The sequence below is a fragment of the Eutrigla gurnardus genome (assembly GCF_963514095.1).
Source record: "Eutrigla gurnardus genome assembly, chromosome: 8".
In the NCBI taxonomy this organism is placed as follows: Eukaryota; Metazoa; Chordata; class Actinopteri; order Perciformes; family Triglidae; genus Eutrigla; species Eutrigla gurnardus.
Window position 1 is genome coordinate 8,870,449 of NC_139922.1, and position 27,520 is coordinate 8,897,968.

Below are 27,520 nucleotides of genomic sequence, written 5' to 3' on the forward strand. Positions count from 1 at the left end.
AAAGGAACAGCTCTATGGAATCAAAAGGACTTAAGTGCGAGGATTATCAACCACATCCGGAAGACGAGACTGAGCTCATGTTGACATTTAAGCTTTCACTCTCGCTCCATCTGTTTTTCATTCCTCCTCATTCATTGTGAGTGGCCTCATTGTTGCCAAGAGTCAAAAGTCTGCTTTCTCTATTCAGCTGATGTAGAATCCTATAGGCCACACCTGGATCAAATCTCCAAATTAGAGCAGGTCGGGTGCCTGTGGAAGGATGACGGGGCATAGAGCAGGTCTCCTATGCTCTGTGGTGAAAATGGACTCGGAGGATGAGCGCAGGGAAATTGGAGGAGCAGGTGTCTACTAGTGTCAGTGCTGGAGCCTGTGACCATTAGGCGTGCTGGGATCTAGATTTAACAAATCCATCTCCAGGGGACCGTGAGCTCAACTAACACCCCGACTCTCATAAAATAAGGAAAACACCGCCCTGACCTCCACCAGACCTCTTTGACATGCAGACAGGAGGGGTTAACGGGCTCTGGATTTGTTTGAGGCTGGATGCTTAGATGATTTATAACTTCAAGAGTTACATAACATTTCCACACCAAGGTGGTGCCACATTGTAAAAGCAAAAAACAAAACAAAACCGTGTGCATTTTAGTCCTTTTAATGAAAAGCCTGAGCTGATGGGGGAATTTTGTCCCGTCTGGAATAACCGTAAAACCATTTTTATGTTTTTTCACAGCGTTGGTTTCCAATGATTTTAACTTAATACCTTGTTATAAAGACGAATGAAAATTCCAAGTCCAGACACAAGACTAGGCGAACTTCCATGTGGCATGTCTTTATGAGATATTTCTAAAAATATAGACTTTAAATGTACATAGAATGGTGGGGGGGATCTTATCCAGTGTGTGATTTTGTGAGATGTGCTGATGAAACCCACCTGCTGGGCCAATGAGAAGAGGTCCTGATGCAGGGCTAGCACTGCTCTATAAAAAGCACCATCATGTGTGTCTCTTGGTATCATACACGTGTACTCCTCCATGCTGTCCCAGTGTCCTTCAAAAACAAGAGTCAGGGAAAGAGGAGAAAGAAGCATGAAAACAGCATGAAAACAGGTTTCAGCAGGATGTTTTTAATGACAAACTGGTAAATTAGTTAGCAAAACTGAAGCAGATTACAGTTTACCAGCCTGTCGCTGCTGTTTTGAAGAACAGTCCCCCTCAGCTTGCTATATAAATGACTACGACCTCAACATTCTGCTTCCCAAAAACAATAAAAGTGGGTTGGAGTCTTCAGATGCACGGCCTTCTGTTTGGGTTTATGCTTGATTTAAGAAAGTCAAAGCCACACACCGCAAAACTCAGGGGACGCTTCTGCAGTGTTCTCCCTGCTACATTGCACGTTACGATATGTCAATGTTATGATTGGTTTCCCATCTGGTTGTGTGTCAGGAACTTGGGAACAGTCACTGTACCGTTTTAATTGCAGCTCTGTTTGATTGCATTTTTGTACTGAGTCAGGTAGAGGATGGCCTAAATGCTGCATGCAGTCTTCTCTTAAAACTCACCGGAGTGCTACTATATTGTTCAATGTTTACTTTTTCTCCCAAATGTTTTTAACTGTAAGTTCATACCAGACGTTAAGTGGTTACCTAAACCCCAGGCGGCAGCAGCAGCCATACGAGCCATCTTCGCCTGGGTTTCCTCGCTCACCAGCGTCCACTCCTCGCAGCACTGCTGGTGCAACTGCCCCCTGGAAAACATTAACCACAGGTTTCAGATGTTAGAAAACGCAGATCCAAGTTTGTTCACGCCCCTGGTGATGATTGTGATGACATCATCAGAAACTGATCTCAGCTATCATCAGGTCCCCTAATTAATCAGGGAATCAGTGCTGCAGTATGGTGACATGGAATATTACCAAGACACTAAATAAAGCAGTCAAAAAAGGAATCGACAACCTAGAATCGTGCTTAGCTACAATGATTTGCATATCACACAGTGTCTGGGAGTAATGTGAAAAATGTTTGATAACCATTGTGAAATTGCAAATACTGCAGCTTTTATAAAAATTGGAGAACTCCTTCAACAGAATAGCTTAGCACTTCCAGTCAAGAATGAGATAAAGATAAGACTTAGTTTCTTCTACATCTGCCATTATTTATTTCTTCATTTCTTCTTAAAGATGAACATGTTCAAATTAGTACACCGCCTCCAAACAGTCTGATAAAATCAAGCATCCCAGCAAACAGATGGGATGTTCCCTTTGGGGTCAGGCGCATAACCAAGACTAATTCCTCATTAACAACAATCAGCATGGCATTGTCCAGGAGAAAATCAAACCTGCCGCATGTGTTGTACAGGCAGGATGCTGGACCCAGCTGAGATGAGGGAGAGAAAGCGGAAGGGACAGACGAAGAAGAAGAGAGCAGCAGGTTTGGATGGGGGTCAGTGAAGTGAAGCCGTTCTCCAGCTGCCTGGCTATCGTATAACATGAAAGCAACAAGTAGAAGAAGCTCCGGTACCCTGGCCCTGTGTGTGTCTACAGCAGACAAACACATAGTGTCCAGCGGAAGGACGAGCTCCAGTTATAATTTGACTCAGTAGATCATTAATCACATTAGTGGAAAATAAATCTTAAAAGGAGACACGGTCCACCCACTAAGGGGTTTTCATTTGTGCCAAGTAAGACCTCTCCTCTGGACTGTGTGACCCCCCCTCACTCTCGTTAGTCTCCTTGTACCTCACAAGAGAGGATGAATGGACCGGCCGACCTGCACACGCCAACAAAGATTCAGCTCCTTTAAGTGTTTCCGTAAGCTATGACAGAGAGACCTCATGAACAATACCAAGACCCTGGAACTATCTCAACTAAATGGAATGCAGTTTTTTTATGTTATCAATTACACCTGTGCTTCTCCTGTTTTTATTAGCATATCAATATTGGACATCACATCATTCCCAGCATTTCTCCTAAACAGAATCTAATCAACTGGAATAATCAGTGGGAACAGCTGTTGTTCAGGGCATTTTCAGTACGAGCATCGCCCTATAACAGAACACAACACAGGGAACTGACATCCTGGTATTTTGCAGTATATGCTTGCCAAACTCTACTCTGCTTTCCAACGAAAAGATCATTACATGTAGCGAATCCAAATAAAGCCTTCTCCAAATTACTTCAGTTCACGAAAGCTATGCAGTGGTGTCAAAAAGTGGCTCTATCAGTCACACGGCCTCAATCCCCAGAGCACAACATGCCACAATAGCTGCAGGCTTCGAGTGCAGCATTTGTCAGAGATGAAAACAGTCTGCTATGAGCAGATTAAAATGTGAGGGTCAACACATTTTTTTTTTCACATTCTAGACATAAAGGTTGCTTCAAATCTGGTGAAATCTCACCTAATGTTCAAATGCCAAAAACCCTAACGGCACCTAAAAATCTTTCTCACCAGTTTTGGATTATCACAGGGAACACTATATCAGCTTACCTTAACAGGGAACAATGTGTTCTCTGGAGTCTGATCTCCTTTGACTAATGACCCGGTCATCTGTTATATCATCTCCCAGCCTGAACCGTCCACACACAAACATACACGAGCCTCTCTTTCAGCTGAATAATTTTCTTGTGAAATGAATCGTGTTGTATACAACAATGGCACGAGGAGGCAAGTTACATAAGTTCATTTACATCTGCTTAGTGTCATGAGCTCTGTGACAACCCACGTTTGGATCCGTCGACATCTTCTGACTTTCTTTTTCCCTTAAAAAAAAAGGCTCTTTGAAGGTGGCAGTTATGGAACTGAGCCGGAGCTGTGGTGAGGTTTCATTGAAGTGGCGGCGCCTCTTACTGCCGTTGGATGCCTGTTCATGCATTTCTCAGTAAAATTAGGAACTTTTCTCTTGCTTTGCCTAATGCTAGGACTCATTAGGGAAGAGGTTGCCAACGCAAAAAAAAACAAATGGGAGATGGAATAGCTCACAGCAATTATACCACCTCAGACACCGTCTTTCTCCATTAGATCCAAGGTTAAACTGAAGAAACTGATTTCTTCTCTGTTTTCTCTCTTTAGTGAATCCATCCATCCATCGTCTCCCGCTTATCCTGTATTCAGGTTCGCTGAGGGGCTGGAGCCGATCCCAGCTGACATTGGGCGAAGGCAGGGTACACCCTGGACAGGACGCCAGCCTACAACTAGATCCCCATCCTGCATGTCTTTGGACTGTGGGAGGAAGCCAGAGAACTCGGAGAGAACTCACGCTCACACGGGGAGAACATGCAAACTCCACATAGAAGGAACCCGAAAGAATCAAACCCCGGGACCCTCTCGCTGTGAGGCGATAGTGCTACCCACTACACCACTGTGGAGCCCTCTTCAGTGAATCACACAAAGCATGTAAGGCAGAAAGACCATGGCAGTTAATTTCAGTAAAAAAATAACTTCTGGTAAATTGAATACAGTCAGCAAACATTGATATTGACTGAGTGTTTATAAAGGAAAACATGTATCAATGAATCTGAGACCTGAAGGCTGGAACACTGATTTGAACAAATTGTTACAGCCCCACTGAACTCACAACAGATATGACTCCTGACATACCATTCTCCCAAGGCCTCTAAGCAGCGCATTCTGCCCAGGATGAGCTCTGGGTCCTCTTTGTTCATGTCGATCTTCTTGTCGTATGCTACCAGGGCATCCTCCCACTCATGTAGCTTCTCATACCAAGTCGCTTGGATTTCCTGGTAAATAAAAGCAGAGAGGAGTCACATTAAACTGACACCATGTAATTACAATAAATCCACACAATTACCCTCAACTACTAGTCCGAATGTGTTTGTTATCCACATTTGACAATTTAATACATTGTTTCTTTAAGTGTAGGCAAAGGGCTTTGGGACAACAATCCTTGTCCATTCACAGTCAGGCAAAGAATTTCACACCTTTGATTATCATATAAATATTTAATGTATTCATCATGGAGCTCCTATGCTCACCTGATGGTCCATAACTGGTATACTAAATGTAGAAACCTTGCACCCTCCCACACAAAAGCTTTCCAAATGATCACCTCATAAACAAGGTTCCTGGAAGTATTCAGTGAAACCGTTTTTTAATGGGTCTTTTTTTTTTCACTTCAAACCCGCTTTTACTGAGAAATATAAATGCAGTTCACAAAGGCAGAAGGAAATACCTTTTTCTTTCCATTGCCTCTTCACACAACTGAGGTTTGTCATTAACACCAGCTAAGCGTTGAATTAAAACACTGTGTATTAGTTAATCTGCTTACTAATGGTGTTTGATTTTTTCAACTGTCAGACCACAAATTGCCGTAGAAAGTTAAAATCTCTCATTTATACTACAGTTTATACAATTGTAATAATCTGAGTCCATCACAGCCGATAAAATGTATTTTATGTCCGTTTTATGAGTGTCACTCAATTAAAATAATTTGTAGTGTCTATGTGTTGTGATTTTAGATTTACTTTCTCTGTATTAGGTTTCTGAGTATATTACTGTTTGTAGTAACAGTTTGTAAATTTGCTGAAAAAAAATTCCAAGTCTTGATTTCCTTCTTTGTATGTTAAAAAATACATTAAATCTGAAACACATGTCTTATTTTTTACATTTTGAATACAGTTATTACTGGTGACAATGTGAGATACTGGTTTAATCTGTTCTATCATCATTAAAAGAATACATCACCCTTAAAATGACCATTGGTATACCATGAATAACTTGCATTGGCATACTCATACTTTTGACTTCATCAATAATCATAGGGAGTCACAGTAGATGAAGCTATCTAGCGACCTTACAAACTACACGCCATTAAGAAGTAATTACTGTTTGCATTTTTAGTATGAAACATAAAATTCTTTGCCACTGGAAAAAGTACAAAGTTGTCCCAAGTATTTTAAGAAAGTAGTAGTAAGAGAGTAGTGCTAATTTGGTCAGCTCTTTTTCAAATCTAGTCTTAGTCCTGTGTATGAAGCCATTGTTATTTTTTTTTTATCATATTTAGTCATCCATATCCATATCAATATCCTTGGAGTATATTCTAGTCTCCTCTTTTTGAGTCAACAATAATGTCTAAGTACAGTATGTAGTCACTGTTAAAGGACATTCACAGGAAATAAAAGGTCGTTGACAAAAATACTTTGTTTTTGTTGAGGAAATTAACACTACAGCAGAGACACATAAAATGTGTGCAAATATCCAAGAAAATCCCAAACACCCTGTCCATTGGACGAAAAAGTCCATTAGTCTCCTTCTTGCCCTTGACTACTGATCGGCATGGCAGATGGTTTTTCCACGTGCTGCACATGTAGAGAAGCGTGTTGTGGGGGTATGGTTCTCAAATGGCCCTCATCCCGATGCATATGGGAAAAAGGATTTCTCTAACAAGTACAAGTGTACGTGGACAAGAGACCACATATAATACAGCCCACTAAGAGCTATCCTAAAAAATGCATCAAGAAATGTGAAGGTGAGTTGGTGAGGGCTGTTGCTACTGGTGGTAGTGACAACATTTTCTTTCAGGAAGCCTTGTGAAGCAGCAGCCCTACTGTGCCAATGTAGAGGTACAACTCAAAGGAAAAAGAAGGCCAAGTTTTGTTGGCCCAGTGTCGGTGTGAATACAACCTCAGACACATTTTCCTTTTTTGGTAGGAGGCAAAAACTAGACTTAAGGGGAAAAAGCACTCACCAGTTCACCAAAATGCTTCATGGCATATTCCAGCACCCCAGATGCGGCTTCTGGCTGCTGCAGTTTATTGTTGATGCTGCAAGATGTGACAAAAGAAAAGATGAGATTTTAGACCATTTTGACCATAAAACTTGGGGAAACCTCTGGTTCAATAGGTGGACAATGTATAAATGCAGGTACTCTTATAACAAGAAGGATATTTCTTTGAGCCCTCTCACCATACAAACTGCCTACAATAGGAAATGTACTGTACAAGATGAAAATCTATTTGAAGTGTAACAGTTGCTTTCCTTCTCAGATCCAAACGCACTGGCACCAACCAACCAGTAGGACCCAGTGTTGGAGAGACAAGGTCGTGATCCTTCACTGGCTTCCCACCCACAAACACAGCTAACTTATTATTGCAATTCAAAGCCACTGGAACCGAAATATAACATTGAACCAAGACCTTTACTGGGGACGAGAGAGAATTGTGTCCGTAAACCATCAGTCTGCCTTCAAGAACAGCCATCTACCAGTGCGGGAGTGTTAGCATTGCCAACTTAGTCAACGAAGAAAACCTGCTTCAATGCATTTTGGCAATGTTGAGTAAATGTTTCCTTTCTGTGTTTTTCAGAAAGGCGTTTATTGTGAAAACTAAATGCACCAATTGACATTTGCCACGCTTGCTTGACAAACGATGTGTTATGTGTCAAGACACTACAATTCCCGTTTGTACACCGTCCACTCACCCGCGTCGCCACCACATCTGGAAACACTCATATGCACGGCAGGTCTATTATATTTCCTCAACTGCAAAACCTGTGCGCATCCACGGCCAATACATCTGTAAAATGTAGCGTTTGAAGAGGGCTGGTATGCAGTGGAGTTCCTGAGGACAGCAGGCAAATGTTGATGAGGGATACTTGAGCATATGTCAGAAATCTTGTTTGACGACGCCAAATAATGTGCTGCTGGTACCATCCTGTATGACGAAAAGTAAAATAACAATAGAAATCCCAACAGGAGTCATCTCTGAAAACATCTAAAAATTAATCAAATAAAATTACTTTGGGGACTCAATCCTGCACGTTGCTAATCATGTGCCAATATGCGGCTCAAGAAAGACCTGGGATGCGCCGATAGCACTGATTCCCTCCTGATACTGATTCCAGTACCCTAATTCAGAGTACTGATGGAAGATTGCAGATACCCAATACCAGAGCTGTTTTTTACTTTACTTTTACTTTCATCGTGTGTGACAATCAAAATTGCCCTTTCACATCAAAAGATGCCTGTGTAAGCAGATGACGCGATTTAAGGACCTCAAGTAAATCATTCTAGACAGAACGTGACTGCATAACAAAGTGAGCTCATTTTAACTGATACACATTTGTGTAGCACTCTCATGAGGCTTGATAGAGCGCCATACACTCTTATAGCAACCAATTAAATACAGATCTCACAGTCTGCAATAAACACATCGACCATCCAGTATACATACGCTGACGATATCACACCGGTATGTTGTGTACACTTTGTAATTCAAATTGGACCAACAAATTACTACCTGTTGTCAAATAATCAACTCGGCACCGAACGATGCAAGAAGTGCAAGGCCTCCGCGTCCCACCACACACAAGCTGCCGAGGAATGCTAAAGCCGCCCAGATGTGGTTTCATCTGAGGAGACAATTCAGAATAAGGGCTTTCTCTCCTGCGGACCCTGGAGATTTCATTGTCCCTCGGCTGAAGCCATCTGGCTGCCAGTTCCAAGCACACAGAGTCTAAACACAACCAGATGACAGGGCTCACGTAACAGTCTCCTCAAGTAAAAACTCCATCAAAACTATTAGCAAGAAAACCTCTTGCAACCACCGTCGAGCCTCTTTCTCGTCCGGGCACAAGACTCACTTCCTAACTGGAACTACCCTCACATTTGCTCGTGAGACATGGACAAGTAAGCTTGAGCTTAAGTCCTATCATCTGTAAAATCATCATGATTTATCATATCATGCCGTGAAGTTCGTGCTGTGTATCCTGAATCAGATTTCTTGGGGGTTTAACTCTAAACCCTGAATAAGGTTAGCATGCAGTGTTTTTTTCCACAGAAGTTCAGGGGAGAAAATCCTTGATACCACTTTTCAAAAGGCACAAGGCCTGTCAAACGCTTTAATGTACACAAAGCAAAATAGCCTAAAAATGAATTAAAGAACATATTTTACAGGACAGATCCAGACCAAATACCTACTACTGGCCTAATACAGTACAGTCTTTGTCTTTCAGCTTACTTTATGACAACATTTTATTGCACAGTCTAATACAAAAGCATCTCTGACCAGAAGAGAAAGAAAAACAACCACCGTACAGTGATGGCATATGTTTGGGTCACATTTTATTCACGTTAACCAAATCTTTCAGGCAGATGCATGCTGCTGACTAGTAATGACTAACACTCGTGTGACTCAAGAGTATAACGCAAATGATTTATCACACTGCAATGTCTAAATCAGCACATGCACATTAGATTATGATTAATATAATACATTAAGCCATGGATACCTTGGATCAGAAAGAGGGAGTACTAGAGACATGTATTTTCTTTTCAGATGTTAAACTAAAAGAAATCCCCTTTGCTCCAATAAAATGATCCATAATTCCCATCTCAACTATTCTAAAGGTTCTTGGCGTCGTCACTGAGAGGAGAGAGCATGATCTCTGAGGAAGTGCAGATAATTCCCTCCAGAGAGGTTAAGATGTACATGAATCTCACAGAGGGGAAAATCAGGCCTCACTACTGGACCTAATCTAATCTAATTAGGAAGCTATCCACTTGATCCTTACTGATTTTTGGCCCTTTCGCGTGCCAAGTGCTGACTCCATTCCTTAATGTTGAACATAACTTTAAAATGTGAATGGCTATCTAAACAGTGTTTAACGGAATAGTTAAGCAAGGTCCACTGAACTGATTAATTTTGCAATTTTTTGAAACTCTTAATGCTGTAAAAGTTCTGATATTTTTTAAAACATACAACATAACATTAGCAAAGGTTGTCAAAAGGCCTACAATGGTGGTGCATTGATTCCCCACTAAAGACAGGTATACTGACATCTTTCCTGCCTCTGCATGTGAGGACCAATTTGTTGAAATGGCAATGCAGGAAGCTTAGAAGCCCTGGCGTTGGGCAACAAAATGGTTAAGTCACTTTAGAGAGAAGCAGCCATACATTTAAAATATTTGGTTTATAGGTTTATTTTGTTGAAGGGTGCTAGAGGCAAAGAACCATGGTGTAGGTCCTTACATGTGACTAAGCCAAAACAGCGACTGATTAGCTGCTCCATTACAGTGGCAGCTCTTTCACGCCACTGAGCTTTACGTTTGCTCCACTGCAGGAAAAGTGGAAAAGTGACACGAGCTGTCTGACACTTCTTTAAACTTTCTGCCTAAAGAACCGTTCATTTGTGGGGCAGCCAAAATGCAATCAACAATATTCCCAGGCAGAATGAGCCTGTCTGACACCTTCAGGGAGTTCTTTCCATTGCACAGGCCTTGTCCAAGCAGACACACTGCTTAACAAACACTTCCCAAGGCATTTGGCCATGAGAAGGCCATTCTGAGAAATTAAAAAGGAAATAAACATCCCATCCAAGATGACCTCATGTTTACGAGAACACATGGCAAGCAGTAGGAGGGCTTAGAACCTGTGTCATTCTGGCTAACAGTGGGCACAAGCATGCAAAGTAAAGCCTCAAAAACATACATATAAATAGCAGGAAGGATAACAAAAAATGAGAAAAATCACCTGAATCCTGCATCCTTGTTCAAATTGGACATAGGGCATTTTCAAATCCATGCATGCAAACCACTGTAGTTTTAAGTTAACACTTCTTGTGAGGTGAACTAAAGCAACTACTGCATTTGTGCAAGAATGGCCTTCCAAAAATAAAAATAATATTAAGATGGACCTTTTCTCTAAAACTTTTTTTTGGGGGAGAAATGGTTAGTTTCAAATGACCCTCATTTGATTATTGAACCACAGTGGCCAATGTAGCATGAACTAGCTTTGTTTTTCTTCTCTGTCCAGAAAATCCCACTCAGACATCAGTCATGGGCAATTACAAAATGATTGACATTAATAGGCCCAAAAGATTCCTATTTTTTCAGCTGGATCATTTTATAACAGCAAGACTGAGTTTCGAAAGAAAATTATTCTGTACTTCTGACTGTTGACACGAGAATCAGATGATGAATGAAGGCAGGGTAAGGGAAGGGGGATTTATTTCTATAACCCCTCTCAAACAAATCAATGTGTTTTACCTAAGGTCATGGATCTAACCATCATAAAGAAATGAAAGGAAATGACAATATAAAAATAAGTAGAAATAGTCAAGAATAATGGACAAATAATTTTGAAGTATCCAAATATACAACATTTTCAACAAATGAGCACTAAACAATACTGCCGCTTGATACAGACATCCTACATCTTACCATCATCAAACATCATCATCATGTGTAAAGCCTAGAGATGCTTTGACGTATTGATAAAGTTTTGCCAATATTTCATCTTTCATTCTGATAAATTCTTGACCACCAACATCGTATCTGAAGACATAAACCGTGTAAAATGAGGAGTAAATCCAAATCTTGCATGAACAGAAAACACAAATCTTCATGGTTGGCATTTTACGTTTACATGACCTCCATGTTTCCTAAGAAAACAGCAGTGAATTACTACACGAGACAAGCATGGGAGGACAGGAAGTGGTTACCTCACCCGCTTCCTTCCAGATTGCCCCGGGATGCGTATGGCTAAAGGAGGGTTGAACTCATCTCGGACACCATCTGACTAGCCCTTTGTCTCTCATTTCTCTAAAAACGTCAAGACAAAAAGGTGGTTGTTTCATCACCGAGCAGATGCTGCAGCATGGGGAAACACTTAGTATCCCTTGACTTGAAACAATTTCTTCGAAATGACCAAAATCAGCTCTCTCAGTGAAGCTTATCATAAAGCTTAGTACTTTGGAATGTGGCATTGTACAAAGGAAAAGGGCAAATAAACTTGTTATAAAGTTTTGTTTTTAGACACAAAAAAAATGTCCCTGTTAAAATAATATGCATAGAAAAAACTGGTAGATCATCTATTGCATAACACCACACCATTCCTCTGTTTTTCTTTTCCCTCATGGTAGTTGGGCGTGTTAGGGGGCCACTGAGACATCAGTAGAAACTATTCCACCCATGATTACAGCACACTATCACCACATTGAGACACCAACTACAGAATGCGTCTCCTGGGCTCCTCACCTTCAGGCCAACAGGACAAATCCTGACAGTTACCTCATTGGAATGCTGCTACTGCGATGTGGACAAAGAGATCCTTAGACTATGTTTTTGGAAAGAGTAGAGTATCCCGGGGCGATTACCTCCCATTATCCATTAATTCCATTAAATATTCCCAATGAAAGATGTAAGTTGTTTGATAAATTCATTTTGATTGTTTTATTGATATTGACTCACGCTCTAATTGGTTCTTCTCCTAAATAAAGAAAACAAGCAGTGTAGGCAGTTATCACGTTTAAACAAGAGGATTACATCAGAGTCTTAAAGCAGCAAAACACCAACCAGCATTTATATTTATTTATAGATTTTATACTCACACTGGTTCCACTGTGTTCAACTTTATTGAAAGAAACGTTTGTTGCACTCACTTTAGGTAATTGTTAAAATCTACTTAAATGCCTGAAATGGCTCTCCTACCAACAAAGCTAAAAACAATCATGACTTGACTTGATGGCACAAGTGGTTTTTGTTTTCTGTCCCGTGACTCAACAGTTTTTACATCCCAGTGTCACGAAACGTCTCTCTGAAGAAGCACAACGTGGAAAACTGTGCTGATTCTGGACGGATCGTGGCTAATCCATCCTTCTTCCCCTCCAGTACTGTTTGTCCCGGCTGCACTAGTTTGCAGGGTGGTGAGCACACGGTCGCTGCCTGACCTGCATTCACAGTGCGACAACAAACGCCACATGGTAGCCATCAAAAGCTTAAGCCACCAGACCTCTCGATGGTTCTTCCAGGGCATGAAGTCGGCCTAAGAGCTGGATACCCTTGGTGCATACTGTCTCCTTCATTATGGTTAATATGGAACCGTTTATTTCACCCTGAAACGTGACCGGGTGTAACCGAGTTGCAGATCATTATCCATTGAATTATAGTGAAACGTAAATCCATGGCAACTTAGCTACTTGCCTCAAGTGTATAAAAGTAAGGTAATATCCATGCATGGGGCAAAAAGGGGGGTTGTCAGGCATGCAATTTCTATTTCTATTCTATTTCAAACCGTACTAATAATTAAGCTAGACTGTGAGTAAACAACTACCAATAGGATCTGTTTTATAACGTTGAATAAATCCTGTAAACCTGATCACTTTCTTACATTAAAAGACAAAGTGTTACTTCAAATGAAATAACTCTCAGAAAGTGAATCGCAGTGAATCCATCCTTATATGTGTTATGTTAATCTAAAACACAACATTAATGATTCATAATACAATGTATGCAATTCACACTGAGGATCTTCTGTGCAGACAGAGCTGACCTGACAGGTGGAAGAGGTTAAAGTTAATAAAGATTATATAATTCAAAGATTTGAGATAGAAGCCCTGGAATCCACTGGCTCCTGCTTTCACCTCCTGCCTTCCCTGTAATTGAACCCATGAGTGCTCCGCTGACAGCCTGGCCCCAGTGGTCACTGTTTGATTACAAAACGTTTTTCCAGTGTGCTTATGGACACAAAAGCTGCCTGTTAGAATGTCATGACTAAAAAAAAATAATAACTTTGTTTTGTCAGCTTGCACTTATCAAAGATAGATGACCGCTGCAATTTGCACAGCAGGGTGTCCAACTTGTCTTAAAGGTCAAAGGAAATAATCTGTTCAATGAAATGTGCGGGCTTCCCGAGGAAGTCACATAAAGACGGACGCTTTGGTTAAAGTTTAGTAAATACCTCTAATGTCAAGAGGAGCCGTGCATTCTTCACACGGAGCCTGGTGAGACATAGTTAGAGGGTGAATGCTGTTTAAAGAAGTTTTGAAGGGGAAAAACAGCGTGATGCTAAACATATAAAACAGCACCTGAGTGACAGAGTCCAGGACCAAAGGAAAGTGATGCCGTTGGGATGCATTGCTAGAGAGTGAGATGTGACTCAGAGCAGTTAGGGCAATGAGAAAATCCAGGAAGGTAAATTATCCACATTTTTCCAAAAGGGACTGACGCACATCAATGACTGAAGGTCAAGGTTTACAGGGAGATTACGAGGCACTACACACCATCCAACATTATATTATCAATTTAACATGATGAGTTTGAAATATATATAATCTAAAGAGAGATATTATTCAGACAGGAGCTGAGTTTAACATTATATATATATATATATATATATATATATATATATATATATATATATATATATATATATATATATATATATATATATATATATAGATAGAGCAAACATTCAGATTCTTTTAAAAGTAAGAGACCAGTCAACTTTCTACCTTCACCATGTTGGCTGCAGAGATGGAACTAGTGTCTCATGTAACTCAATTATATTTAACATATCAAAGCAAAGATACTTATCCTAACTGAATTACCCTTAAATCGTTTCTAGATATTGGTGGAAGATTTTGAAATATAATGGAAAGGTAAGAAAAAGGAGAATATTATGTAGCCACTGAACTTAACCTGCAATCATCACATTTGATTGCGGTTAGGAACATGAGACTGGGCCACATAAATATTGTCTGACCATAACATTATGGTGACTTGTTGCCATTATTTCTTTTTGACAAATGGAGGAAATCAAGAGGAGGATCATGTTTATGATCTAACCAGAGTGCAGAATTTATCTAGCAATTAAAACATTGCGGCAAAGGGAACATTAAGGCTATTATGTTCGTATTAAGATGACAAATGGCTTATTACTACCATGTGTCTTACAAATCAAACAAATACAGGAAACTAAAAGCACATGTCAACATTAAACAAAACTAAATTGTGAAGGGGAAATTGCAAAGCGGTGACCAGTTGTAAAAATTGGCCACTAACATTCAACAAGCAAAATATCTGGGAAAAGGAAGAGATATACGCATCCAAATATTTATCTTTTTACACTGTGAAACATCAAAGTGATAGCAGAACACTGACATCGCATAATTATGTCATATTTTGGATTTATGCTGTGCATTTCCATGATACAAAGATGATGCCAAGCAGAATGATCAACACTCCTTATTTGTTTCCCAGACCAAGTGAGGAAGTGAGGGACTCCAGCTCTAAGGTGTAAAAAGTAAACCTGAGGGTTGATGCCAGATCATGTATTAAGGTAAAAGGTAAAAGTGTCAAGTTTTAGTTTTGTTTCATGGTGGTGATATCGCATTTGTTTCATAAATTCTTACAACCGAATAAGATGACTACCTGACTCAGGATGGATGGCTCATGGCGTCCAGTACAGTAAGAAATTCAAATGTAACCGATTAATTTGGACAAATGTCTTGAGTTGCGAGTAGACTTTAAAGGGGTACTCTAGTGATTTAGTACTGCACTTCCATAACTTGAGGATAATTTCACAAAAAGTCAGTTTAAAAAGATCAATGCTGAACTGTCACAGCTTGCTGCTGAGCCTGAATTATTATCACTGAAATGTTTTGGGTTTTAGTTCTGAATGGGACTCAGAATGTGCATCATATCATCCATGGGCAAACAAGATATGAACCCACTCATAAAAGCATTGCTCCATAGCTACAAGTGGTCAAATGCCATCGGGGGCACAATCATTGGTCTTTAAACAGAGTAATTAATTGTTGTGGTTTCATATGCTTTGACATTCTCTCGTCTATGAATCTGCAAAAGCCACTGTCCCTGCCTTTTCAGACCCTTCATTTTGTCTGTGTAAGGAAGAGAAAAGCCATAAAGTTCAAGTAAAAACGGAGAGGAATGTCCTGGTCCAGCTATGTCTCAGTTAGTCTTCTGCACAACTCCCTCTATTAACAGCATACTCTGGCACTTCATCATGGCAGTTCATCTAGTCTGCACGGCAATGATCACACATAGCTGAGTATCATAAAAGTCATTCATGATCTGTTGTCTCAATGCCCAATGCATACCACCCCCAATAACCCCCCCCCCCCCCCCCCCCCCCACCCCCAACCACAACCACCCTTTTGGCCAAATCTCCAAAGGCATCTCCTCCAAGTTGGGCAGGCTGGCAGCTCCTCAGGGAAGCTGAGGTGAGATAGAAATTCCACAGATTGGAGATTCAAGAAAGCTTCTCTGATATTGCAGAAAAGAAAAAAAAAGAAAAAAAAAAAAAGAAGAGGTGACCAAAAAGCAGGATTTTTTGCAAATATTGGCATTTAAGTAAATCTGAAATTAATGGGGTTTTTTTTAACCCTTTTTGATCACATCCAGGTCATAGTGTGCACCTATTTAACAACAAAAATGACAAAAAATCGAAATATCAAAATACAATGTTCATCTTCCTGGGAAAGAAAATATGACACGTGTACATCAGTACCAACCAAATTAAACCAATAACTTCATGATATCACTCCATCAATCAATCTGCAACTACAGATCTGCACAGAATTAGAGAAGGTCTTGAACCCATATTTCAATGATTGGATCAAATTCCTGCCTGATGTTATGTCTCGCCTGCCTGTCCTGATTCACTGGGAAATACATGCCGGTAAGGAAGCCAGATACTCTTGGTACCGTTTCAGCTGGACTTTAAGCCACATAAAACCACCACAATCAGCAGCAGATCGTTAATGCTGGTTCAAACCAACAGCAAACACTTTCACTGCTACAGTGCGGCTTTGTGTCTTCCACAATTGTAGGTGTTAAAAATGCTAGCTCAAACCGCAATGAACATTTTATGTGCATTTGAGTGTTTCCTCGCAGCACAGTGTACAGTCTGACCGTCCCTTTAACCTGCCACTAACCGCTGTACAGAGCTCCTTTGCACCCAAGTCAGACAGGACAGTGACAGGTCAGACCCGTATTCAGGGTCTCTAATCAACGGGTCATCTTGGGTCAGCTTTAAAATAATCAATGTATTCCACCTTCAAAAATGTGACAAAAAGTGAACATTTCAGGTTAACACACTAAGAGCAGCAGTATTTCCAAGGACATCTGAAGGTACCTCTTTCATCCTGAATACAATAAAAAGGGTTCTAACCATCTTTTCAGCTCTAGCAGTCACATAAAAAAAAGAAAATTGAATATTATTAATGTTCTTTTTTTTTTTTCAAATACAGTGTTTCCCTTCCAACGCTTACCACATTACTATTAAAACATTTTAAAATTGATTTTGCGGTGGCAAAGGAACAAGAAAACCAATGTCAGCTTTGTCTGTGATAGAACACAGAAGAGAAAATACAAGCAGCCTTCTGTTATTCATCAAAGCCACAAGAATATCACTTCATTCTGTTGTTCTGTGGTTCACAAGTGGGTAACAGTACACCATTTTAGCTACTTTAAAAAATGCAGTGCATGTGTGATGGCAAAATGTTAAGCCTTTACACGTGTGGACAGCACACTGAGACTTCGCCTGCCCTCTCCTTCACAAATGATTTAATGCAAACTGCATTCTGGCCTAATTCTATCCTGAAGGTCTTATTAAGCCGTTCTCCTTGTATCAACACCCTTTTGAAATCTGATGCTGAAAGGCTCAGTTGAAAACATGCCTGTTTCAACATCTGCCAAAACTGGTAGCATCAATAGAACACTTAACCTACAATTAAGAGTACTTACTGACTCATCTCTTGGCATGTGAAGACCAAATTTACTGAGGAAATGGTTGGCCCCAAGGATATAGTAAAAATCGTCATTATTGGGGTAATTTAAGTGTGAAGACAGGGACGGAAATTACAGACAACTGCTCTAAAGCCTAAAACAAGTAGTCGAATGGTGTAACAATGTTTTTGTAAAGCTAAATCATTTTCAAGCTGAAGTATTCAAGACTTGGTGTTTTCACATTTTACCAAGTGGCATGAAACTGTACGTGCAAAGACTTTAGACAGTAGTCTTTGTTAGGTTTCCTCAGCTCCACATGTTGCTCTTCCAAGCAGAAGAAGAAAAAAGAAAACCTTCAATACCTGACAAACGGAGGAGAAACGTGAGCAAAACCTCTGTGGAATGAGTGAAAGTAAAATGGGGGGAGAAGGTGGGTGTGTGTGTGTGTGTGTGTGTGTGTGTGTGTGTGTGGGGGGGGGGGGGGGGGGGGTGGTAAAGGTCCTCCACACTAAGGTTGGAGAGGGTCAGCACAGTGACTGGTGCGCACCAGGAGAGAGGGGGAGGACCCAATGCAAAATATTTAAGATGTTCAGGCAGAGGAGGGCTTCAGTGAGGAAATAAGACAGAGCCTGGGAGAGCAGCTGGTCAAAGAGGAGCTCTATCTCATCTGGTCAGCCAAACTTTAGTCTGTTTGACATTTCCAGCAAAGACCTTCTACAGGAAACATCTACTTTTTGAACGGCGAACACAATCAACAAGCTTTGAGAAAAGAACTTTTGCATCGAAAATGTCAAAAGTCAATCTGAGCATAGTGGCTTTGGGGCTCACGCTGCTTCTGTTGGCAGAGACATGGGCCCAGAATCCCAGGAAGAGACTGGCACCTCCGAAGCCTCCCAAGGCTCAGTGCTGCGATGAGGTGCGCTCCCTCAAGGTTCAGGTGGCCAATCTGACCAGTCTCCTCGAGGAGATGAGCCGCAAGCAGGAGACAGACTTGATGAGCGTTGTGAGGCAAATAATGGAGCTGGACAAGCAGAACCGGCAACAAGAAGCCCGGGTCACAGAGGCAGAGAGCAAGTACTCGGAAATCAACAACCGTGTGGAGATCATGCAGCTACAGACCCTGCAGTCTGCTACTCAGACCTCCTCAGGTGAGCATCGACACTTTGTAGCAGCTGTAAAGAGAAACTAAATTATGTTCAGGCCAGAGGGTTGTGTGCAGCTGGCTGGTGTCTTAACATCCACAAATATATTACAGGTAAAACTATTTCAACACTGGCAAGATTTTAATCACAAAAAGCAATTTTAGTTTCTAACACCTTGTGACTTGCTGTCAAATTCACGCTCCGAAAATTATTTCAATATGTGGACAATATGACTGAACTTAATGTACCCTTCATTTAACAACCATCTTAATGTGGTTTTAAATAACATATAAATCTATTTTAGTTTCCTCAAATTACATGGACTTCTTTTCATCTAGAAGAGTACTCATTTTTTAAATAATGAATGAATAACATGCTGAGAAAATCATGAACTATTATTTCACTAGAATACGAGTACCCGCATTTTCCAAAACAGTCTTCAAATAGGTCAACTATTTTGCACACAAGACACTATATATTTATTTTGCCTGTAAAAAAAAAAAACTATAATCACCCTCGCCCATTGCTGTGTGGCAGATCTAGGAATCTTGGTGAAATAGATTACAGTGCACACTCCTATCTGAGCTGCCTGGCAGCAGTCAAAAGCTCTTCAGGTCTGTCAATAAAGAGCTCCATCAAAGCCAAATCATCTCAGACATTCAACCCAACTTTAACACGCCGCTAATCAGCACTGGCTGCAGCGGGGAGGTTAAACAGGCATTACGTCGTTTATTATTTCAATACCTTAACTGTGTGGTCCAGCAGGGCCACATTTATGTCACTGGCAAAGGGAACACAGAGGCCTTTTTAAAACTGGGGTAAATTAGAGACAGGAGCCCAGAACAGGAAGGGAAGCAAAGATTAGAAGACGGAGAGGTTCCCTTCTCTTTTTCATTGATGCAGACTTTTTAAAGTATTGGGCTCTTTGCTCTATAGTGATCTCATGGCCCTATTAATGGTATCAACATACTGCAACAGGAGTAAAAGAGAAGAACTCTGCATACATCTGAGCCATCGCTCCCCTCTGTTTTGATCTATTTTGCTTTTACTGGGGGTAAAGGTCACTTTTTCATCTGCCCAACCACTCAGATATCCATAAAGCTGTTAGGATTTACGACATTCACATTTTTAGAAACTGCATATGGTTTCAACATAACTGAAGGGATTCTTCTTTTTTCCAGATGCCCTATATGACTGTGCATCCCTGTACAGCAAGAACTACAAAATATCTGGAGAGTACAAACTGCCTAAAGATGAGTTCTTGGGTACACCTGAGCTGAGCGTAAGTTTGACTTCAGAGTTGTGTATAGGGCACAGTGAGGCATCTGCATTCTGTTACATTTTGGTTAATACTTTCAGGTCTACTGCGATATGGAGACAAATGGAGGTGGTTGGACTCTGATCCAAAGGCGCAAAGTCGGCCTGACATCATTCAACCGTGACTGGAAGCAGTACAAAAGTGGATTTGGATCCATCCGTGGAGACTTCTGGCTGGGCAATGACCACATCTTCCGTTTAACAAGGCAGCCCAGTATGCTCAGGATTGAGATGGAGGTAAGTGTTGGAAAACATGGCACTCGTGTAAGCTTGGGCTGGGACACTAAAGAGGAAGAATATCTTAACCATAGCATTTCATAGTAAGAGTGTACAAAAACAGAGCTCATTTGTTCCTACGGATACTGAGCATAAAGAAATGTATATTAAATCAAACTAATGTTAAGAGAGCGCCAAGATTCCCAGGCTCTATAACTGCCCCTCTCTAAATCATCAGTTATATGCGTTTTCCAATGCAGGACTGGGAAGGAGAGACACGCTATGCAGAATATGGCTTTTTCACTGTGGCTAATGAGCTAAACAGCTACAAGCTCTTCCTCGCCAACTACAGTGGGAACGCTGGAGACTCGCTGCGCTACCACAACAACACCAACTTCAGCACCATGAACAAGGACAATGACAAATGTGTGGACGACTGTGCTTCCCTGCGCAAAGGTACATTATGAAAGCAAAATGCACAGAAAACAATCCATGTACTCAGCAACAGGTACATATTTCCTCAATTCACATTAGGTCTAATTATTTTCCCCTCGTCTCCCTCCAGGTGGTTACTGGTACAACTGCTGCACTGACTCAAACTTGAATGGCGCTTTTTACCGCTACGGCCAGCACATAACAAAGAAGCCAGATGGGATCAATTGGTATGGCTGGCATGGGTCCAACTATTCCCTCAAGAAAGTGGAGATGAAGGTCCGGCCAGTGGATTTTCAACCATAAGTGCTTCAGCTGTGTGTCTTGGCCCAAGATCATACGCATGAATGCTGAGAGTACTCACTAATACCTGTTCAACCAAATTGTGGCCTTCACTTGACTGCGAAAGGAATGAAAATGTAGTTTGTGATGGTCTGGTTAAGTTTCAGTCAGATGAATGTGTTATGTTTTTGCCGTGTTTGATTGTAAATTGTAGTTCATTTTGTGTATTTATCAGTAAAATATTTTATTTTTCAAAGGCTTTGATAGATGCTCTTTTACCACTGTCCCATATGGGTAACTGGATTTTGATTCATTTTCTCATTTGTCTTGAAAGCACTAGGATGTATTTTCAGTTAACACAAGCAATGCATGGGTAGTAGCAGGAATCAGTCCAGAGTGGTCTGGTTCAGGTAGAAATCATTAATGACTGGTAGGAACTAATGGACTGAAAGGATCTTTGTGAGTTGCAAAATGGGATCAACCACCAAAGGCATTTCCTATGAATTACCCTGCATTTTATTGTAAAACCCTAACCATTGATGTTGGAAATGTGTCATTTGTAAAATGTGTACAGCTCTGTAATTATGTTGTTTTATGTGATAGAAAATAAACATATTTTTTAAAAGAAACATGGTGTATACTCCCTTTCAAACAGGTAATATAAGATGATTCTCTCATTTCACTGACTAAATAGCTCAGTTGAAATGTGTCAAAGTCTAAGAGCAAACTGACTCTTGTGTCTATTCATGTCCAATAAAAGCAACATATTCGCCTTGAGCCACCGACCTCTGACTCATGGGTCATCTACTGACATCCTGGGCAAAGGTCCCATGGCACCTGGGATGCAAGAATGAAGACCACACACACACACACACACACACACACACACACACACACACACACTCTATTCCGCCGTCAACTTAAATGCCTCAAGGTTTACAACCTTGACAACAATGACACCATTTTGCTAAGCTTTCAACCAACAAAGAGTTCCTTAGAGCATTTGAACACATACAGACAGGGATGGTTGTCTATACAGGCTCGGTGGTTGGCTTAGTGAAATGCTCGTTCTTTTACAAGGTGACACGACCATTCAGGGTAAACATCTAGTTATAGTTGGACATATGACCCTACCCTTTAGAAAGAAATGGCCACAGTGGAATGAAGGGCAGCCAAATGTGACCTCTGGACAGTGACAAATGATCTGCTCTTTCTATTCTAAGGTTCAATATTATTTAACCTGGTGCCCCCTGAACAAAAGGAGACCTTGAACACTGGTGGATGGTCTAAGTTCAACTATGAGTACAAAACCACATGTGCTTCACATGGGAAACCCAACTGTTGCAAATAGAACTAATAGGTTATTTTTCTGGAGAGTTAAATATTTTGGACGTTAATATGAAAATAAAATTATCTTGGGACTTTAGAGTTTTGTAATGTTAAATTGCATTCCTTGTTTCCCCACTATCTATATTTAAATAAACCTATACACATTATTATACCTATACGGTGTATGAGGTGTTCCTTTTCTCAGATAGTTGTAATCCACACATCAAATGTGGCCATAACTAAAGTAGAACATCCTGTGGAAGGTGGTATATTATGTGGCTACTGGATTGCATTACATTGTACGTGTGTTTGTGTTATTGTGTCCACCCCCTTCTACTCAGACATGCATCCATCTGAGCAGTTTGGAGGTAAATAAAATCTTGCACAAGAGCCACTCTGGATGCTAAGCAGAAGATAAGCTTTTGCTTAACAGTTTGCAGCCATCTTTATATCTGAACATACTAAACTTTGTTTTAAAATTCCTTTGTCCATTCCAAGTATTTCCATAGTGGCCGTTAAGATTATGGCTATTCCTTTATTATTAACACGTGGTCCAGATGAAACAATCCAGTTGCTACACTGGTGATGGGACCACCAAAATCACGGTTACGCTGTTAATAAAGGAGCAATTTGCTTTTTATGGACCTTCATATTATCCATCTGTTAAATTCCACAAACAGAAACAAATGACTAACCCAAGTCAATTTAAAAGCATGGCATGATGTACCAATAACACCAATTAACAATGATCCTCTGTTGTTGGGATAAATGGGGAAAATGTGAGCAGTTTCCTGGCTCTATCCAAAGCTATGAGGTCTGTGAATTTAGTTAGACCACAAACGAATTATTTGGATTTTCTTAAAATCCCTCACACATTATTCATACCAGGGCAACTCATAAATTGTGTACTATTATGAGTTAGTCACCTATTCAGATTTAATACCCTGAACCCTGACATAATCGCGTACTCATCTACAAACACAATGAGTCATCAAGTACTCAAATAGCAGTGACGATGCCTCCTTGTCACCAAAAGCATGCATCAGTTATGATGATTTTTATACACAGTGGTGACTCCGTCGAGCCGGGTGGACATAGTACTTTTTGCACAACAGCCTCAAGATCTTTTATGGGAAATCCTGGAGAGGTGAGAACCAGATGGGGATATTGAAAACACCAGAGTGCCGGCTCCCATCATTCATCATCATCAAGGCTCCCGAGAAATTGAAAACAGGCCCCTGAGAAACACAAGTCCAGACACTCATAGATGAAAAGGAGGCAAGCATCCAATTAGATGCCTGGAAAACAGATTTCTCCACGCCATGCCAAAGGCATAGAAATAAAGAAGGATGAGAAAAGGGGATGGAAAAGATGACAGAAGATATCAAAGGCTTATGGGAGGATATGTGTTCTATCATTTTTTGTGTATTTATTTGAATAGAAATGGACTTTGAGAGAAGGGTTTAACGTGCGTCTTTAAGCAATCATTTGTAATGTAATAACTGTTTATCATGGAGGCACCTGTCAAACCTAGTTTTTGTGACGAGGATGAATCTACACCAACAGGAAGCGACCTCCCACTGACACGGAATTATGGTATGATCTCAACGTTACCAAGAAATGGTTTGACACCAGCAGGCTTACCTTGAAGAAGCTACAAATTCCTTTAACTCTACTATGACTTAAATGAAAAATGTAGAAGTGTTACTTTGACCAAAGGAGAAATAGATAGATAGATAGAGGATCAAACATTTTGTTCACCATAGAATAGACCGTTCACCGTTCATGTGAAGAAATAATGTGTGCCTGCCGTTTTCAGTCAAATACTGTGATGAACAAAGACTGAAGTCAACTTCCCAAGGCCATGTTTTTTTCCTCATTTAAAAAAATAGTTTGCTTCTGAGGTTTTCAGCCTGCCTACCTGATTAGAGACTCCAGGATGAGAGGAGAAGCCCCTTTCTGAAACTCCAGCTCTTTGTAGTGCAGAGCCTTGGCGTAGGCACGGCACTTGGCAGCTCTCTCTCCAAGCAGTACGATGCCATTATCATCTCTGAGGGGCAGAGGGCCCTGGAAAAGGAAACGTTGCACAAAACAATCATAAACACATTTAAATTTAGTGACTAGTTGTCTGTAACCCCTACTGTCCTCTATTTGCAATTAGAAAGGTTTGCACCCTCAATAGATCATATTATTCTGCTCAAGTCTCACCGAGTGTATTTAATGTGACCTGTGAATGACTGAAATAAGGTAGTTTTATGTAGCAATTGAATTAACATGTAATTGGCTGTCTGGTAGACCAGAGAAAACATCTCACGTCCTTCTTTCCACTGGCTCGGAATATAAGACTTTATATGCGTTTCTACTGCAGCTTCACAACAGGGGGGTAGCCCTGCTGAAATACTATATTATGACCCAGCCATGACGGTCTCTGCTCTCAGCGTAACAGGATCGTCACTAATTATCTCAACATGTGTGGTCAAACAGTGGACTAGTGAGAAAAAGGGCCATTTTGAAGAGCTCTCTCTGTTAACTTTTTAGTAGTTCTGCAACACCTGTGCAACAACTATTGCTGTGGTTTTACATGTTTTCTCCTCCTGTTCCTATGTTTATCCCAATCATAGCAGCCACAAAGTTTTTCTATCAGTTAAATAAAAGTTGAAAAAGATAATGTTTAGGCAAACTCTAAACCTACACCACAAAATCCATGTAAACAACACCTTTTACTCTGCTGTTTCAATTGCACTTAAAACCACTTAGACTGTTCCCACATCACAGCTGGTACGGCGTAACCGCAGGTATCTTGACTGTAGTGAACTGTAGGCTGGCGTCTCCACAGAATACGAGGGCAAACAAGGACACTTTGGTGCTTTCTCCTGTACAGTTACTGAGCGCCTCCGTGCAGGTTTGGGAATTTGCATTCATAGGCCGTTTTGCATCTGGCTCTCGATTTGAATTTTCCGGCAGTGAATACTTTCATGCACCACTTAGTGTGGAGATACGTTGATGACAAAGATCAGAGCCAAGTGAACCATCATTGTTGTTTCCAAAAAGACAACATTAAAACAAATGAGGTTTAAATGCCGCTGCATTGCCAGCTGGAGAGCAATAGCAGTAACGCCTATATCCAAATGGTATTTTAACATCACGTAATGCATGTAGTATCATGCACATCTACTTGGCATGTTGTTTTTGGTCGACAAAGGGCCTGGACAGTTTGTATATAAAACGTTCCAAAATGGACCTGTTATGGTTGAGTCACTGGTAGTAATGAATAACATCCAACCCTTGTAGATTTATGATGAGGGTTTGAGATTAAATTCTAGGAGGAAGGAACAGCTTTCTTTATCACCCCTTTAAAATGAACTACCTAATATTCAACCTTGAATTATGAATATTCAGAGATAAAGTCCTGAGGCACGCCAATAAAACATGACGTGTGGCTCCATCTAAATTTTATCACAGCACTTCTGTGCTTTAATGTAGCTGCTGCAGTCCAGCGCTCACCTTGTCACTGTGCTCCATGAACTCTGCCAGGTTGAGGAGAGTCTGTGTGACCTCAGCGATGTCCTGGGAGGTGAGAGCTAACTCAATGCTGCGGATGAGTTCGTCCTGCTGGTCCTCACTGAGCTCAGACCAACAAGACAGGAAGGCTGCGTTGAACAGGTCTCTGTGTGACACAACATAAAAAAATATACATTATATTTTGCTGAAGCGGCTCTGATCACAGAGCATGTATAGTATGTTTTATAACAATCTGCTTCACATTTACAGCTGGTAACTGAGCAGCTTCAGATTCTGCATTACCATGATGATTACGTGAATGCTTTTAGCTGTTGTGGTGAATTATAGATGTGGAACACTAAAGAACTGAGTCAAGAAAAAAAAGGAGGGATAGAGGGAGGAGTAGGTGAGCTAGAGAGAGGTAGACCCGACCTGGCAAGAGGGATGTAGGTTTGGGCCAGTGACCAGCATGATCTCAGGGCCGGGGATGACGACTCCTTGAGCAGGACAACACTCAAGCGCCTAAGCCATTCCAGCCAATCATCTTTGGACACCTTCCTTGCAGCACCCCAAGCCTGTGGAGGGACAGAAAGCCTCCATCTCAGAAATCACTGGGAAGTACGTGGGAGCAGCACAGTTTCTCCAGACCAGAGTGCCACAGGTAATGTGTGTGGGATGATCTGGCTCAGATGCATACATAATTCAATAATAGTCATGGAATGCTCCAAGGAATGGAACAGCGTTCCACAAAGTACTGCCTCATGTGGTGTTTTGACGACGATGGTGGAGAACGCTCTGGTTACTGTGAAGGCCACAGCATGCGATTCTCACGACCCTTGTGCCCTGAATGGAAGCATCTGCATTCATTGTGTTTCTCCGCTTATTTGAATTTCCTTTAATTCATCACCGGTCTGTAAGTGCGTACGTCATCAATACAAGTAAACAAAAACAGCTTGTACACAGGGCTGTTTCCTGTACACAATCACCATACAGTCAACAACTGTGCCAGGGAATCAACACTGGACTTGTGTTGAATACCTTTAACTATAGTACGAAGTATGAACGTAAATGATCTCTTCTGACCTTCTGAAGTGCTGTAGTGCTGACATGAAGCTTCTTCATAGGCCCCGCCTCCACGGGCCCGCTGACCAGAGCATCACCTTGGTTACCACGAAGCTGGCGATGTTGGAAGATTAGAGGGTCCTCTTCCTCCTCCGCCAGAGTATAGCCCTAAACATAGTTACAAACGCGCACACAGGCCACACACATGCACCGGCCACACACAGGCCACACACAGACAAACGGTTGAGTCAGGCTTCAAAACATGTTTCATGAATGTAGAAGTGCATTTCCTTCCTGAGGGATAACTGTTGATAAACACAGCAGGGACCATGTGCAGTTACTCTGTGTCATGATGGGTTATATTGTGTTTTGCCTGACTGGTCACGAGGCAAAGAACAGTCAATTCAGGAGGCATGTTGGAAACGTGTGCAAGTATGAATGTGTTTATGAGAATACCTGGATATATTGGTGGGGGCTCACCTTAACGATGCGACATATGAGTATGTCGTAACGCTGGTGGTTGACCCTGTGCTTCAGCATCACTTTGTTCACCATAGGGATGAAGATCTGGTACTGAAAATAAAAGGGGAAAAGAGTAAATAAAAGAGTGCATGTGTGGTTTATGTGGTTTGGTCTGGCTAGCTCTTTCCCCACACCACAAGCCAAATGCGTGGTGTGCGGAAATGAGTGTCCTGCACTTGTCTCTAACCACCACGAATGTCCCAGTTCAAAAGCTTCCCCTGCACGTTTGTTGCCAGACGA

General features: G+C 41.1%; 2 protein-coding genes across 3 annotated transcripts in view; one reads left to right on the plus strand and one right to left on the minus strand.

Annotated features, from left to right (window-relative positions):
• Positions 1-27,520, minus strand: part of mtor (mechanistic target of rapamycin kinase) — an 84,368-nt gene that overhangs the window by 28,052 nt on the left and 28,796 nt on the right. The window contains exons 24-32 of one of the 2 annotated variants that reach the window (XM_084014793.1): positions 27,239-27,331; positions 26,780-26,926; positions 26,129-26,271; positions 25,700-25,862; positions 24,117-24,262; positions 6,699-6,774; positions 4,592-4,731; positions 1,625-1,743; positions 932-1,047 (exon numbers count right to left, since the gene is read on the minus strand). In XM_084014793.1, the coding sequence (XP_083870919.1) occupies positions 932-1,047; positions 1,625-1,743; positions 4,592-4,731; positions 6,699-6,774; positions 24,117-24,262; positions 25,700-25,862; positions 26,129-26,271; positions 26,780-26,926; positions 27,239-27,331 (1,143 nt within the window). The remainder of the gene's footprint in view (positions 1-931; positions 1,048-1,624; positions 1,744-4,591; positions 4,732-6,698; positions 6,775-24,116; positions 24,263-25,699; positions 25,863-26,128; positions 26,272-26,779; positions 26,927-27,238; positions 27,332-27,520) is intronic. The other variant, XM_084014794.1, reaches the window with a different exon arrangement.
• On the plus strand, positions 18,144-20,926 carry angptl7 (angiopoietin-like 7). The gene is made up of 5 exons (XM_084014807.1): positions 18,144-18,625; positions 19,801-19,901; positions 19,979-20,173; positions 20,413-20,608; positions 20,718-20,926. The coding sequence occupies exons 1-5, from the start codon at positions 18,265-18,267 to the stop codon at positions 20,888-20,890; spliced, it is 1,026 nt and encodes a 341-aa protein (XP_083870933.1). The 5' UTR covers positions 18,144-18,264; the 3' UTR covers positions 20,891-20,926.